The sequence below is a fragment of the Cariama cristata genome, unplaced genomic scaffold (assembly GCF_000690535.1).
Source record: "Cariama cristata isolate BGI_N322 unplaced genomic scaffold, ASM69053v1 scaffold26013, whole genome shotgun sequence".
In the NCBI taxonomy this organism is placed as follows: Eukaryota; Metazoa; Chordata; class Aves; order Cariamiformes; family Cariamidae; genus Cariama; species Cariama cristata.
The window spans coordinates 3,968-20,672 of record NW_009608217.1 but is presented as its reverse complement, the minus strand read 5'-3'; the positions used below and the strand labels follow the sequence as shown (position 1 = coordinate 20,672).

At 40.9% G+C, this 16,705-nt stretch overlaps 1 protein-coding gene across 1 annotated transcript; it reads right to left on the bottom strand.

Moving 5' to 3' along the window:
• Window positions 1–767: 767 nt before the first annotated feature.
• On the bottom strand, window positions 768–7,958 carry LOC104159207 (tensin-3-like; the record flags this gene model as incomplete). Its single annotated transcript, XM_009697054.1, has 5 exons — window positions 7,898–7,958; window positions 7,166–7,337; window positions 4,151–4,794; window positions 3,449–3,535; window positions 768–899 (listed from the first exon to the last, which is right to left on the bottom strand). Coding segments are annotated over exons 1-5 (1,096 nt in total), but the record flags the coding sequence as incomplete, so codon positions are not given.
• Between the last annotated feature and the right edge of the window lie 8,747 nt (window positions 7,959–16,705).

The window sequence follows — 16,705 nt, the reverse complement described above, 5'->3', positions numbered from 1 at the left end:
AGCCAACAAACCAACACCAGATAAAACCACACTTCCATAACCATGACGCTAAGAATCACTGCTTTCCTGTGATCTCAGCTGCTTACCTCACCAGGCAGCACGTATTAATGAAACATAATGAGCTTTATAGAAGGAAAACAGCAGCAATGAAAACCACCCCACTACCCTTCCAGTAGCACAAACGGAGAGCCAAGATCACTAGAGACACTGGCTGCTGAGTTTCCATATATTGATAAATGCTTTCCATATGTTAGTCTCATTTTACCTTTCACAACTATCAGGCACAAGTTATACCTGGAGGCACTGGGGCTATGACAGTAGCTGTATTTCATCACTTCTTTTAAACAACTATCATCTTTACTTAGGGAACCTCCTCAGATTTATATCTAACATAAAACTGTCCCAAAACAAAACACTGGGGTCAAAAATATTCAACCTTCCAGCCAAGTGAAAGCTTTACACGGTGGTATGTGGATCAAATGCAGACTTTGGATTGCCAGGGAGAACCCATTACTGAGATGACACTGGTTTTCTATTAGATTGACAAGGTAAAAGACACAGTCACAATGCACATACTTACAAGCCACGGTGAAACTGTAAAGTACAACAGACATCTCATTCAGTCTCCTTTAACAAGGTACCATATGGAGCCTGTAATCCAAGTTACACTTACTAGAAGAGGGAAGACTCCTCCAGATTATTACCCAGCAGTAAGCACTTCCTACTATGTATGGCTTGTTAAATAACGGATAGAAGGCATACAGTACCTTTCTTGTTTAGCTGCAGCACAGAAGGAGGTGGAGTGGCAACTTTCATTGCTAGCCCGTAGGCTCCCCGGAAAGAATGACTGTCTCGAACAATGAATGACCCAGGTTCCTTATCCTTGAGAACAGCAATGGCTGCAAGGGATTCCAGGATAAAAGAGAGAAAAACAGTTCCAGAACAATGCACGAACCCAAAAAGTACAGAAGTGCAAATATATAATTAGTAGGAGATTAACAGAAATAAGATCCTTTTCTCTGCCTCCATTGCTGTAGAATAGAATACAGTCAAGCATATTTGCTGGATCTGAGTGGAAACATCTTGTACAAATCTCACAGATGCTTATTTCAAGAGTAGCCTGAAGTACAAATCCCTACTGATTTTTAAACTGAGAAGGACATGCAGGTCCCACTAGGATTCCTACAACCACTGCAAGAACAAGTTGATTCCTGCTTACATTTTGTCAACTTGTTAGAAGCATGACAGAGAGCATAGCTCTCTGCAATTCCCAGGTTGACTAGACAGCACTGTTTTTCTTTTCCTATGCAGCTTCAACAGGCAGAACGGATCCATTTTCATCCACCACCAAGTTTCTGCTCCTGCAAAGCAGTCTCACTCCTTTATTAGTTTTAAAGCAACGGAAGAGACGTAAATGGTTATTTGCTCTTTGACTGTCCAAACGTTGAAGTATTTTACATGTATATTCTGTGATCTCTGCTGGAAGTGTGATATGAACTCCTCCCCAGGAGGAACCATTTGCAAGGAAACTGCTCCTGCTTTGCATGAGTCTGCTGCAGACTTTGAAATCTAGTAGCTCAAAATCTTAAACTCACTTTGAAAAAAAGAGCAAAAGTTCATCTAATGATTGATCTTAATTTGATCTTAATAAAACCTTAGTACTTTGCTTTTTTTTCCCCCCCTTATACTTTTTGGAAACACTTGTTTGTTTCCAGAATTTCTAGCAATCAGCAAGCCTTCAAAGAAACCCTGGAAAAAGCCCAGATTTGACCCTGGGGTCCTTAACTGTCTGTATACACAGAACACAGAAATTATACATATGGGGCATGAAACCGCATCTTGCAAGGTCTGAGCAATGATTACATACATTTTTCTACGAAAAAAAAGAGTATTAACTGAAAACTGGGACAATGCAGACATAATTGTGTCTCCTGTTTAAGTTACTAAAGCAAATGTGTATATATATTGATCTATTCATCTGTCAGATGGTGAAGAAAACAACTGTTTTCACAATAATCTGTCACGTGTTGAGAGGATGAATATATAGAATTCCGCAATCCAGTAGTACTCGCATAACACTTGTAAATCCGCAGGGGGATGGTAATCATTTGTCACAGGAGCAGTCCATTAAGTACAACAAAAAGAAAAAGCGCTCCCTCTCCACAGCAACAGTAACTTAAAGCATGTTTTAAAAGGAATTTTAGTTGGTAGGGTGAAAAGAGGCATACTAAAAGGTTGGGAAGACTTTCTTTTCATTTGTTTAAGCAGCTAGGTTTAAACTTCCTTTACGATCTAGTCTCTCTGGACTCTCATCAAGTCAGAAAACTTTTTTTCACATTTAAAGACTCAGCTCTCATTATAGGTGGGGAGCAGGGAAGGGGACGAGTGAAAGGACCAGTAAAACATCATCCAAAGATGAATTAATGATCTATTTTCTATGATCTTTATTCCCTTGGGCTCGTATTTACCACTACACTGTAAGAGGCACCCTCACCATTTGAGAAACTACGAACTAGACAAACATAGCAATTCATCGTTTGCCAATAGCTGAAGGCTATTTTGGTTTAGTGTGAACTTCCTTCCCAATGCAGAACTAATTCGTCATTTTTCCTTTTGACTACCACATTTTAAGAATCCCAGTTTAAAATCCTGCCATAACTCATTAAATACAGTTCAGCATAGCTGAATTACAATACAGACACACGGACCATCAGACCAATTACGTTTGCAAAGCACCCGGCATGCTTTATTTACACATTGTTGCAGGGACAAAGTGTAAGTTCATATGTATACATTTTCACATACATAATAAAAGCTTTCTCCACCTCATTCAATAATACATCTACATATAGATGTAGTATACCTGTATTGTACATCATAAAGCTGTTGTTCTGTGGGAGTGTTATTTCGTGACCTTTAAGAAACAATGTATGTCACTTGCAGCTGACAATGAAATTCAGGCTACAGAATGACTGGTAGATGAGGATGCTTTTATGATGTATTAGCTAATGAATTATTCTCTGATATTTAGCATCTCTCAACCTATTATCTATGCAAGGGAAACACATATGGCTGAGATCATGCCAGGGCAGCACACTGATGGTATTGCATCACGCATATCTGCCATTCCAAAACCTGGAATTTTCCAGTAAAGTACATTTGCAGCAGCTACCACAGGCAGATTTAAATTACTTTGTAGTTAGTTCAGTTAGGTTAATAATTTGTCTGATTAACTGAGTATTTTTTAAGGACTATTTCACTGCCCTCCACTCTGAAATTCAGCCTTTGGACAAAAGAAATTAAGTGAGATTGTCTGTGGCCCTTGTAGGTTTTATATTTCTTCTTGTATTTCTTTTAGACATCAGGCATGCATCAAAAACATTTAAGGAGAATTCACCAACTAGCCTTTCTGTGAATGGATTGCCAGAATATATATCAGTTGATATACCTTGTTCTCTTGAAATATCTGGCTTATACCAGAACTTGGATGTGTCCTGGACAAATTTTACCGTCACGTGTTTATCAGTTGTGTTTTCTGTGAAATAAAAGGGAAAAAAAAGGTCAGGAAATTTTTTAAACACAAAAGCATTTTTTACTTTTCTTTCCAGCTTCCAATAACCTTCATTTTTCAAAAACCTCATGACTAGAGAAACTCTGAACTGTTTTAGAACCAGCAAATGTAATACCGTACACTAAGATTCTGAAAGCATTCTTGAAGTTTCATTTTGCAAAACCCATAAAATATGACAAACTCTTACATCTATAAAGCTGTATTAAATACAAACTTCTCAATGGGGTCCAGTGAATACACATCTACATTTTAAACTCTTCTTGATGCAAGTCTAGAAGTGTGCACATAGAAGTCAGCCCTTATTAAAAGAAGTTGGACTTCACACGGCTCACTTGCGGTTTGGCAGTTCAAAAGGTAGGCTGCCTTTGGGTGACATCTAGGGAAGCGCAGAAAGAATTCTGCGGCCTTGTTCTCTGTGAACTGGTGCCACTGACTGCAAATATTCAAGTCCACTTTGCCATTTTCATTCCATTGCTTTTTATTTTTTTCCCCTCTCCACTTTTAAAATCCCCTAAATGCTTTTTATGAACTTACATATAAAATCTAATGTATTTTGCATTTCTCTGATCCAGAACCTACCTGACACTGGGGAAGTGCTTAACATTTTTGAGAAATCTGGGAGGACATTTGGGAAGGGGATGCTGATTGTGCTTCCACTGTGGGGGCTGGAGAAGCCACTTGAAGAAGGTGACACGGAGGCAAAGGAACGGTCTCCCTCAGAGGATCTCTTTTTCTCTGGAAGAGGTGGTTGAGCATGCAGGTTCCCTCCATGGTGCTGCTGAACTGGACTGTTCTGGCTATTGTGTCCAGAGGCCGCTGTAAGAAAATTTTGTGTCAAAAAGCCATTGTCGTCGGCACTTGCCACTGATGAGCTCATGGTTTTAGAAGAGATGCTACTATTGGCTATGAAAGCAGCTTGTTTCTCCTCTCGAGGGGAGCTACTGCCCCTGTTGCCCGTGCTGTAGCTCAGGTAGGCCCGGGCACTGCTGCTGACAGCAGGTTCTTGCTGTGGCTCTGCTGGTGAATTCTCCATGCTGCTCAGGGTGACAACTTGCAGTCCTGGACTTTGGAAATGAGACAAGAGGGAGACATCTTGCACTGCATTTGAAAATTCAGAAGGCACAAGGCAACTTCCTGGCGGTCTGCTGTTTCCCACTGAAAGCTGGAGTGATGGGGAAACTTTAGGGCTGCTTTCAAGCCAAGGACGTTCTGTTGCAGAAGAGCTGTCAAAAAAAGCCAAAAATTGAACACAAAAATAAAACAACAGCCAAATCATTCCCTTAAAACATCACTGTACAACCTGTACTGCAGTAATCTCTGAAAGCAATTAATTACTTCACCCAGGACAACACTTGCTGGTGCTCTTTGACAACATGCTGGACCTGGTGATGCAGCTGGATCAAAGGATTCCAGCCCCACCCCAATCACTCATTTCTTCAGTGTAGATCATTATTTCCTGCCTCATCTCACCTTCTACCTAGCCATGCTGATGAGATTCTGAGTTTGCACTGTAAATCAGGCCATCGAATTAATCACTGTTAAAAATACTCCTCCGTCCCCTGTCTGAGAGGGTTACTTTTAATATGAATCAATTCAGTGAGGCTGTTCACAGCACTGCTTCAGGTACAGTGGTCCTGGAGATCTCTACATGGTGAGCTGAAGTGCTACCTGGAGAAGAGCAGCAGGAGGTAAGAATTTCTTAAGCCAAGGCTGTCATTAATGGCAGGTTCATGAAGAAAACTTATGCTGCCACAGCAGTTCTTACATGCAGAGTTTCTTATGCTCATTTAAAAAAATAAGAAATAAAAAAAAAAAGAAAAAAGAAATGTGCTAAGGAGGTAGTTGTGCACCATCACACAATAAATAACTAACTACGATAAGAACACAGTTCACAAGACCCAACTCTTAGACCAGGTTCCTTTTAATACAATTTATATTTAAAAAGGGAGGCAGGTCCAGTGGTTAATTTATCTGATGATGGAATCATTTTGATGGATAGAATTAAATATTTCAACAGTAAACATCAGATTTTTCTACTGGGTAGCAATTCCACCTGCTCAAGTGAAGAATAACAAACATCCTTCTAAACAAGACAAACTAAACTTCTGGTGAAACCATCCGATAAAAGTTTGAATTGCATCCTTGCTTCTAAAAGTGAAATGCCCTTAGACTGTAGATGGAAAAGATTACCAGCAATATTAAATGCAGAGAGAACAAAACTCATTGTGAGATGCAAAGGGAAAAGAGTTGACATAAGACATATTAAAAAAAGAAAGGATTTTTCATTAAAAGGGAACTGTGGAAATGGATACCAGTGATTTTAACAGATCACAGTGGGCCATAAAGAAATGGAAGGGAAGCAAACGGAAGAAGACATCATTGCAAGAAAAAAAACCCCACAGCTGTAGCTATCTGCTAGATGAAATGAAAAATGACAGAAAAAATATTTAGAAAGAAGGGAACAAAATCTTCTAGATAAAGTTGGAAGTAGGAATGTAAACTTGATAATGACTGCATTGCCTGATAAGCTTTTAATTCATATCTACTTCTAATGAAATGTTACATTGCCTCCTCCTCAGAAAATATTAACATACTTCGCTCAGTCTTATGATTCACATTCACAATCACAAAACGAAAACATTCTTTCACAGTCCAAGTACTGATTGAAAATGAAATCAATTAGATGGGAAGATAAATAAAAGATAAATAGGTATCAACACTCTTGAAGTCCTGAGAGTTTGACACATCAACCAACAGCACTCCAAATACTTACTGTGCAGAAGAAGTCAATTATCCAAGTACAAGAATAGGACAACTATCACAAAGGAATGTTGTTGCACAGTGATAGAAAAGGAAACCTAATCAGCTGTAATGTAACACCTCATTTATTAAGTAAATACAGGGCACAGCTAATGACTGACCATTTATTGTCATGGCCTTCTGAACCTTCTAACAGCAACCTGGGACTTCTTGTTTGTTTTCCGTGTTTCCTGCTATTTCTCATCTTATGCTGTAAGCTCCCTGGGACAAGGACTACTTTGTAAATTTATAGTATTCAAGCTCTGGTCCAGAGCCCTACATGTTTACCACAATACAAATATGAAATAATAAAATCTTTCAAACTGCTCAGCAGTTGAAAGGGAGTCAGTTATTTACTACCAAAACCAAATCCTCTGACATTTAACTGACTAGAAATGCATGTACTGCAGTGAGAACAATGCGCCCTCTCTCTCCTATACAACTTATTCCAACGTGAAACTTCATTAAATGCTTTTCAGTAAAGCATTAGAGAAGCTGGTTAAGCACACAGGAAAATATGTATGAGCTTGTGCTAGCACATAATAACGTAACTGAGTTATAAATTCCTATTTATTTTTGAATCCCTATTTATCTTCAAAGCTAACTGTGTCCCTGACATATAAATAACATCTGTGTACGTGGTAAATTCCAGCTGGTGGACAACATCATCATCATTAAATGTCACAACCAAACTCAAAGTCCTTGGACAAATGCTCTGCAATGAAGATGCAAGCATCTTGGCTGGAAACCGTAGTTATGAGAACTAAACAATAAGGTAGGAGAATCTTTTCCTACCTTTCTCCCCCTGGGATAGGACTGTTACTTGAAACAGTACACGAAGATGCGAAACAGCGCTGAAAGGAGGGATCCGTCTGCATGTTGGCCCTCAGCAAAGCAGGGTTAGTGCCCACAGTGCCGTCAGATATCACCAGGGAGTGGTTAATGGCTTCTGTGTAACTTCGAGATTCTGCAGCAAAGGAAACAAAGTAAAAGGCAATTTAAAAAAAAACTCACATCTTTATGGACCTTGTACTGAAAGACGTGTTTGTAAAACAAACTGTTTTTCTCTTAATAGGACTATAAAGATGAATTTTTATTTGTTTGAGCAGTAATATTTTATTTAACATTACACTGACTGCTGAAAACATCCAGCAGGACAGATAGCAAAGGGAATAAAGATTATAGAACTGCACCAGGCAAACTGATCGGTTCTCTAGCCCTAAAGATGAGAACAGACCTGTCTGTTCCAAGTTGTTTTGCATTTCACAGTCCAGTGTTAATCAGATATGTCCAGTCAAGTGTCCTATGTGACCATACACCCTGACAGAGGGATCAAAAACTGGAGTATTAATTCAGCCTGCCCATTCAGCCCACTGCTAAATGGGGCAGGGGACCTGCTGGAAAATGACATTGAAAATGCTGAGGTACTCAAAACTTTCCTCACCTCAGTCTTTACCAGTAAGACAGGCCTTTGGGAATCGCAGGCCTCTGAGACCACAGGAAAAATCTGGATCAAGGAAGACTTACCCTCGGTGGAGGAGGACCAAGTAAAGGAGCGCTTAAACAAACTGGACATATATAAGTCCATTGCGGCCTGACAGGTTGTACCCATAAGAACTGAGGGAGCTGGGCGATACCACTGCAAGGTCACTCTCAATAATCTTTGAAACGTCACAATGACTGGGAGAGATTCCTGAAGACTGGAAGGGAGCAAACATCACTTGTGTCTTCAAGAAGGACATGAAGGATAATCCAGAGAACTGCAGGCTTGGCTAGCCTAACCTCAGTCTCTGGGAAGGTGACGGAGCAACTAACCCTGGAAACCATTTCCAAACACATGTAGGAAAAGAAGATGACTGAGAGTTATCAGCATGGATTTATGAAGGGGAAACCATGCTTACCGACCCTGACAATAGACTTCTTCAGTGAACTGACCAGTTTAGCGGTTAAGGGAAGAGAAGCGCATGTTGCTTATCCTTACTTTAGTAAGGCTTTTATCACAGTCAAAGCTGACAAAGCATGGGTTAGATAAGTGGACAGTCAGGTGGATTGAAAACTGGCTGATTGGTTGGGCCCAGAGACTTGTAATCAGCTGCACCAAGTCCATTAGGAGGGAAGTCACTCGCATTATACCCCAGGGGCCAATACCGGAGCCAATATTGTTCAACACCTTCAGTAACAACCTCGATGATGGGATAAAAGTTTCATCTGCAGGTTTGCAGGCAACAGAAAACTGGGAGGAGTGACTGATAAACCAGATGGTTGTGCAACCATTTAGAAGTGGGAGAAATGGGCCAAGAGGAATCTCAAGAAGTTCAGCAAGGGGAAATGCAAACTCCAGCACCTGGGAAGGAATAATCCCAGGAACCAGTACATGCTGGGGGCCAACTGGCTGGAAGACAGCTCTGCAGAGAAGGACCTGGGGGTACTGGTGGAGTACTGATCAGCTGACCATGAGCCAGCAATGCAACCTCATGGCAAAGGTGGTCAACAGTATCCTGGGCTGGATCAAAAAGAGTGTTGCCAGCAGGTCAAGGGAGGTGATCCTTCACAGAATCACAGAATGATTGAGGTTGGAAGGGACCTCTGGAGATCACCCAGTCCAATCCCTCTGCCAAAGCACGGTCACCTACAGCAAGTTGCACAGGAACACATCCAGGTGGGTTTTGAAAATCTCCAGAGAAGGAGACTCCACAACCTCTCTGGGCAGCCTGTGCCGGTGCTCTGCCACCCTCAAAGTATGGAAGTTCTTCCTCATGTTCAGGTGGAACTTCCTGAGTTTCAGTTTGTGCCTGTTACCCCTTAATCTGTTGCTGGGCACCACTGAAAAGAGTCTGGCCCCATCCTCTGGACACCCGCCCTTAAGGTATTTGTAAGTATTGACAAGGGTCCCTCTCAGTCTTCTCTTCCCCAGGCTGAACAGACCCAGTTCCCTCAGCCTTTCCTTGTAAGCCTTTCCTCTCTGCTCAGCATTCATGAGGCCACATCTGGAGCTCTGCGCCCATGTCTGGGCTCCCCAGTACAATAAAGACATAGACTTGCTTGAGGAAGTCCAGCACAAAGCCACAAAGATGCTTGGAGCATCAGTGGGACTGGAGTATCTTTTATAGGAGCAGGGGCTGAGAGAGCTGGGACTATTCAGCCTGGAGAAGAGAAGGCTCAGGGGTGATACTACCAATGTCTATAAATACCTGATGGGAGGGAATGAAGATGAGTGAGCCAGCCTTCTCTCACTCTTCTGCTTACAGGAGGAGAAAAGAACAGAACTGGGGTTGAAAGGCCGTTGAGCAGCACAGGGTTTAGTTACCAGTGCAGCTACAGATTTCAGGTGTGACTTTGTTCACACCACACAGACAAAAAAAGTAAAGCAACTGTAAACTTTGATTTTCTAACAGCTTGCAAACAGTATCGGAGTAACTGGCTTCTAAATTGATTCAAGTCTGAACTATGTTCAACTTAATTATACTGGACATAAATAATATGGGATATAGTTAAAACAGATGCACTTGGATGAAGAATAATGCAGAAGCTACTACTGGAGAACAGGAACAGTTTAATCCCCTTCTTTACAGGTACATTTTAATAATCAGTCAAGCTCTAATGAGGATTACATTTAATTATTCTGGCATAGTTTTAAGATAGCCAACACCTATTCACATAAGCCCAGGTTCAACAGCACTATTTTCTACCACAGAAAAGGCCACGCACTGAGATACTGCAAACGCCATCGCATCTGAAGAGCTTCATACACCTGAATAGGTCCTTTGCCCTCAGCTCTTGCAGGACTGGAACCCAATAAGATGATTACAAATGAAACAATCTCTAATTACTGTCTCTTGAGTGGATACATTTCAAAAGATTGAGGGAGAAAAAATACACCAGAAAGTAACAGAACAATTGCAGTCCTACAAAGAGTTAAGATCACCTTAATGCATCTTTTCCATAAGGAAATCTTTCTAAAGTAAAAAGGAGGAAGGTTCTCACTATTTCTGTGAACGCCACTGGAACAAGTCTAAATAAATACTCTTTTCCCTCCAATTCATGGCAGAGCCTGGCTCTGCTATTATTTGAATGAGGGGTGTGCAAGAAATGCCTGAGATAACAAAATCTGCAAATCAGCACCCTGACTGAAAAACATTTGAATTCCTCACATAGCACACATACTGTAAGGAGCAAACATTTAGCTGGATGAGGGTTACATTAGAAAACTGCAACAACTGTCTTTTAATATCATTATTATTACTGTGACTTTCATACTCATTAACTATATCCACGCCAGCCATAAAAGTGAACTTTATGGAAATACTGCAGAAAAGTGTGTGGTGTGGAAGAGCTAGAGAAATCTGAATCTATATCTGTCTAATAGATCAGATATATTACAGTCATTCTCCTACTGGTGCAAACACAGTCAGAAAAAGGTGGCTGCATACACCCATCATTTAGATCATATTCCTACTGAAATCAGTGGTGCTGGTTAATGCAAGTACTACAAAGATTCACTGTTTACCCAAGTATTATAGAGATTGATGTTAAGCCTTGAGCAATGATTTCAATATATAATAAAGTAATTACTACTTTGTCATAACTATTATCTGAGAAAAAGCTGATTAGCTGAAGGCAGGTTGGTCAAACTGATGTTATATGTCTGCAGACTACTACAGCTTGCCCAGAAACACAACTTTCACTAGGCTAAAAGCAGATGAACCTACTGAGAGCAGCATTTGTAAGACAAAATACCATAAATGCAACAGATATCTCATCTCTGGACATGAACCTGCAGATGCTTCCCAATTACACTGCAGGTTCAGATGACTCTTGCTACTGTACGGGAGAGGTTAATGCATTCCCTGCAGGCATGGGAATTATGATCACAAGCTTAACTCCACATACATACTTGTTTTCGTGCCTCTATTTCTGTTCCCCTGATACCAGACTGTATAGGGGAGCCCCTGGACTTCCAGTTACCATGAACCTGGGGGCAGGAAGGGGAGCACTCCTTCTGAAATAGCTTAAAATCTTCTCCCACTCTAATGCGATCTCAGCTATGTGTCTAAGAGTTAATCTAAAGCATTTACACAGCAAAGTCATCTCCTCCCATCAGTAACAGCACTGGCTTGAAGAAACGGACCAAGATTTGATTCTTCCATACTACTGTTGCCATTTTAGAGCACCCAACGTTGCGTGAGCGAAGGACTGCTGTCACGCTCACAGATGCAGCGTCTCTTTTCATACCTAATTTTCACAGGTGTAAAATACTAAACTAAGAGTAAAAAGCCACTAGCAGCCAGGCATGTAATCTGCAGACAGAACGCAAACTCTGTACAACTCTTCCCAGGTTAGAAACAAGTATATCTGAAAGACACTCCCCAAGAAAGCAGTTTTGTTTATATTTCAATTAAAAACAAGCTTGATGAGTATTTCAGCTATGTCCTCTCTATTGTCTGATGCACAGCCCACACTAACTGGTGAGCTGTTAACCCTTTGTCTCACAGAATTATTAACTCAGTGCAATCTCGTAGCTTCTGTAGGATTTCTGCATGCACAGTGCGAACTCCCCCAGCATGTTTGATGCAAAGCATCGGTGCTTCTTGCTGCAGGCTCCTACTAAATCTATGCCATTATATCTGTGAGAACAGTGACAATGTAAAAGGGCAGCTCCCTACTTAAAGAAGCTACATGACAAAACCAGATCATTCATGTTCATATCTCTTCATGCACCCCGGTCAGACCTGCATATCTATTATCACTGATCATCAACTTTACAGGCAGAACCTAAGAGAGGAAATGGACTCTTTGCATCATACACTATTGAAAAGTGACATTCAAGAAGAAAATGAATACTATTGTGTTCACATGCAATGCAGAAAAATACACAGTTCAGTCTTTTACTGTCCCACTCAGCAGGGACGGGAAAATACTTGTAAAAGCTGCAAGCTTCTTTCAGTTCTAACCAGTAACTCCTGGATGTGCCTAGGACACAGCTATATAAAGTAAGATGTTATAGATTAACCTGTATTTTAATCCACTAAATCTGTTTGAAAAGAAAAAGGAACCCCCCAAAAAAATCCACCAAAAAAACCCAGACTGGTTTAACCCACAGCATGGTCCAGATACAAGCTATGTAAAAACGTTCCTTTTCCTCTTTTTTGTAGCAGCTGAAAGGCAAAATCACCCCACAGTTTTGGAGACAACGGTCCAACAGTGGCAGGGAAGTGAAACGAGCAGTCATTCCACTATCGTACCTCGCATTTTAGCAGCTTCTCATACATTCCCATCTTTTTAGTCCTTTTTGTGAGAAGGTGATAGCTAACCTGCACTGCATAAGCTTGAAAACTCCAGTCAACGTCCTCAGTTACATCTTTTGGGGAAAGAGAGCTCTACATCACCATTCCGCTCCCAAAACCCTGAGCTGACCACCCCCAAACTACGTCAGTCTAAAAACTGCATGGACACAGAAAAACACATGCTCTAAGGAAAGCCAAATTAACTGAGCCACTGCCAGCCCTAAAGAGCAGTAGAAGGATAAGCAGATTTCTGCAATACTTTCAAATTTCACAGCCTATTTCTTGATCCATCCTTTGATGGCTTCAGCAATGAGGAAAAAATCCAGCTTAACGAAAGACTTGTAAGAAGTCACATCAGATGTGGCTGTGAAACACTCCTCGTATCAACACTCTCATTCAGAGGTGCCTCTGCTTCCACCTAGAATCACAGAGTCGTTTAGGTTGGAAAGGACCTTTAAGATCACAGAGTCCAACCATAAACCTAGCACTGCCAAGTCCACCACTAAACCATGTCCCTAAGCACCACATCTACATGTCTTTTAAACACCTCCAGGGATGGTGACTCCACCACCTCCCTGGGCAGCCTGTTCCAGTGCTTGACAACCCTTTCAGTGAAGAAATTTTTCCCAACATCCAATCTAAACCTGCCCTGGCATAACTTGAGGCCATTTCCTCTTGTCCTGTTGCTCCTTACTTAGGAGAAGAGACCAAACCCCACCTCACTACAATCTCCTTTCAGGTAGTTGTAGAGAGTGGTAAGGTCTCCCCTCACCTCTCACTGTTCACATGAACAGCTGGTGAGCCCACTCCTTCAGCCAGGTTTCCTGACAAACTGATCTACAATGACAGAACTGAAGGCACCTAGGAATGTAATGGAAGAGCATCTTCTCTACACAGTAGTAGGGTGGGGTTTTTTTGTTTTGGATGGTTACATTCCACTAAGGACTTGATATTTCTCATTCTCCCAGGACTCACCTTGGACTTGTCCTAACAGACAAGCATTCCCTTTGGAATGTCTCTGAAAAAAACCCGCATACAGTACTCTCCAGCATTCACCCAAAACTCCATGGCGCTTTGCAGCTTGGCATCCAGCTGGCTCCAACTACCATTAGGAATTTATATTACTGCCAATGTAAACTCCACCACAGTGCCGAGCTGTTCACCCCTCCTTCCCATATCTAGGGAACTGTAAGAGTTTCTACCACGATAGTCTCTGCTGATACAACTTTATTTTATCCAGGAGACCAAGGGTCAAAAGATGGCCACTTCCATTTTTCAATATTAAATTTTATTAGCCATTAAGCAGGTTACTCTGACATTCACCTGAATGTCTTGCAGAAGATCGAGGCTCAACTCAGAGCTGAGATGTTGCACACACAAGGAAAGGTAGAGCAAGGATCAAAGAAAACCCTAGCCTTTAGTATTAAGCATCAGAACAAGGTATCTAGAGACACAGTGCATGGCTCCATGGCTTGAACTATATCAGTAAGGCAAAAAGTACTGGATGAAGATCTTAAGCACATTTTATGTGAGAGGTTTGTTTAGATATTTTTCTTCCCCAACTTTAAAATCTACAAAAGGAAAAGAGTGGAAAAAGTTTTATCAGGGAAACAATCAATGAAAGCAAAAATCACCAACACGCAATGATGCTAATGATACTGAGTAGGCACAATTTTACTTCTTCTAAGACATTTTGCCAATATTTCAGCAAAGGAAACGCTGATGGACAGATTAGCTGGAAAAGTTTTGAAGAAAAAAAACTGGAGCAAGGAAGAGAGTTTCAGTGGAACGGAGATACCGATGTGCAACATCCAGTGACAGTTCATCGGACTGGATGAAGTGAAAAGGAGTGTACAATTCTAACTGCACAGTGTGAGTATGGAGTAGCAGAGGCTTATACTACTACGTAAAATAAGAAACCCTGGAAACTGAATTCTTGACAAAAGGATTTGGCTCCCTGGAAAAGGGAGTCCCTCCAGCAGCTGACAGAGTGCTAACAACAGAATTGGCAGCAGTGAAGCTAAGGAGCTCCTTAGCAACCTCTGCATGGCTCATGGGGAAGGCCAGAATTAAAAACCCTGCATACGGAGAAAACAGACAGCAAGATGGCCCACTTGAACCAGTTTACAAACTAACACCTTTCCAAGTCCATTAGCACTGTAAGGTTCTTACGAGGTAGCCACCTTCCCTTTCACTCTCTCGTCTGCTTTTCCAAATGCTAAGGTACCAAAATTAGTAAGAGACTGAGATAATGCTGAAACTCTCTCTTGCTTTCAGTCAGTCTGCAAACTATTGACTTTACTGAAACTTCAACCTTTTATATTCTTGGCTATATTCTGCTTTCAATTTCACAAAAATACAGTCAACCAAATTATTCCCTTCCATGAAACCCATCAACTTCGGTCCCACTGTTCCTTCCTTTCCACAGAATATGTGGAAATCAATGAAAGATGCTTAAGATCTTGTCTTTTATAATTTCAACTGCCAGGCAAGGGAATAACTTTATTACCTCTTTTGCATAGTATATGCTATCCTTTCCAACACAAATTGTTCTACCTCTCATTCCAGGCTAAATTCCCCCAAGCTGTTGCTGCTAGACAGCTTCCACCATTGTTTCCTGTGTTTCAAAACAAAAGAGCTCTGAGAACAAAAGCTAATTTACTGTATTACTGTTACTTTCGGTTAAGAAGAGTTAAAACACAAGTAAGCCGACCTAGGCCATACACACTGAAAGTAACACCCTAACAACCCCAGGCAGCGATAAAACACCTTCCTGTTCATTGTCCTCAAAAAAGAAGTTAACTGCTTTATGCCCTTCACGTTTCCAACAAGACAGGTTTGGAGGGTTTATATTATAGAAAATAGGTATTTGTGAAGAAACTTTCCAAATAACAACTTGTAGACTGAGAAAATGATTGTCATTATTAGGTTACTTCTTGTTCTGGCAATCTTGTTCCAAAACCTGCAGCAACCAAATGCAGAATCAGCAACTGTTCATTTGGCCCACCGTAGTCAACAAGGTATATAAAGTCTCCACTGCCACAGAGCTCTGAGGAAGCATGAAAATCTGTAACATTTTCTACATTTTATAAATAAACTGGAATTTATACTATAAGATTACTCAGCTATTTTACTGACTTTGACTATAGCAACAGAACCCTTCCTTTTCTCAGTATTTCTTCAAAACTCTGATTTATTAGAAAAAATAACTAATGCTAAAATACTAACACAGTTTTCATCTTCTTTTCATGTTTTTTGCTTTTTATTTCACCTTAGACAGCAAAACAAAATGCATACCAAGTAGAGTATAAAGACCCTGTTTTGCTCAGATTAACTGCCCTTCCCACTACTGAATATTATCAACTCACCAGAAATTTAGAAATCCATCTTTTTAGTTTTCTTAAGAAGATTTGAAAACTTAAGATAAGGGTTAATGTCCAAACCAATGATTCTGCTTCACTGAACCACACTGATAACTAGAAAAGGGATAATATTAAGCCATCTTTAAGAATGGCAATAGCAAGTACTGGGACCTTGGCAAACTTGAGGACTGGACCAACAGAAATCTGATTTAAGATCAACACGAAATAAAAAAAACATCTGTACCTGTGGCAGAACAAGACCTTGCAACAACCCAGGCTGGGATCCAACTGGTAATGAGCAATGCTGCTGAAAAGGATCAGGAGTTACAGTGGGTATCAGGCTGAAAGAGAGTCTTCCCTTTGCTCTAATCCCAAATAAGGCATACTGAGCTACAGCATGAGGAACATGGCCAGCAGATCAAAGGAAGTTATTATCCCTCTGTATCTGATGCTGGGAAAGCTTTACCTGGAATACTAAACTCAGTTTTAGGCCACCAGTTCAGGCACATGAGAAACTAGAAGGGATCCAGTGGAAGACTACCAAGATGACCAAGGGGCCTTGCTCACACAACCTGTGATGACAGGATGATGGAGCTGGGACTGTTCAGTCTGGAGAAGAAAAGCAACTAGGTGGGGAATCTAAAAGCAGCCTAAAACTACTAGAAGACAGTCTCTTCCCTGCCAGAAGA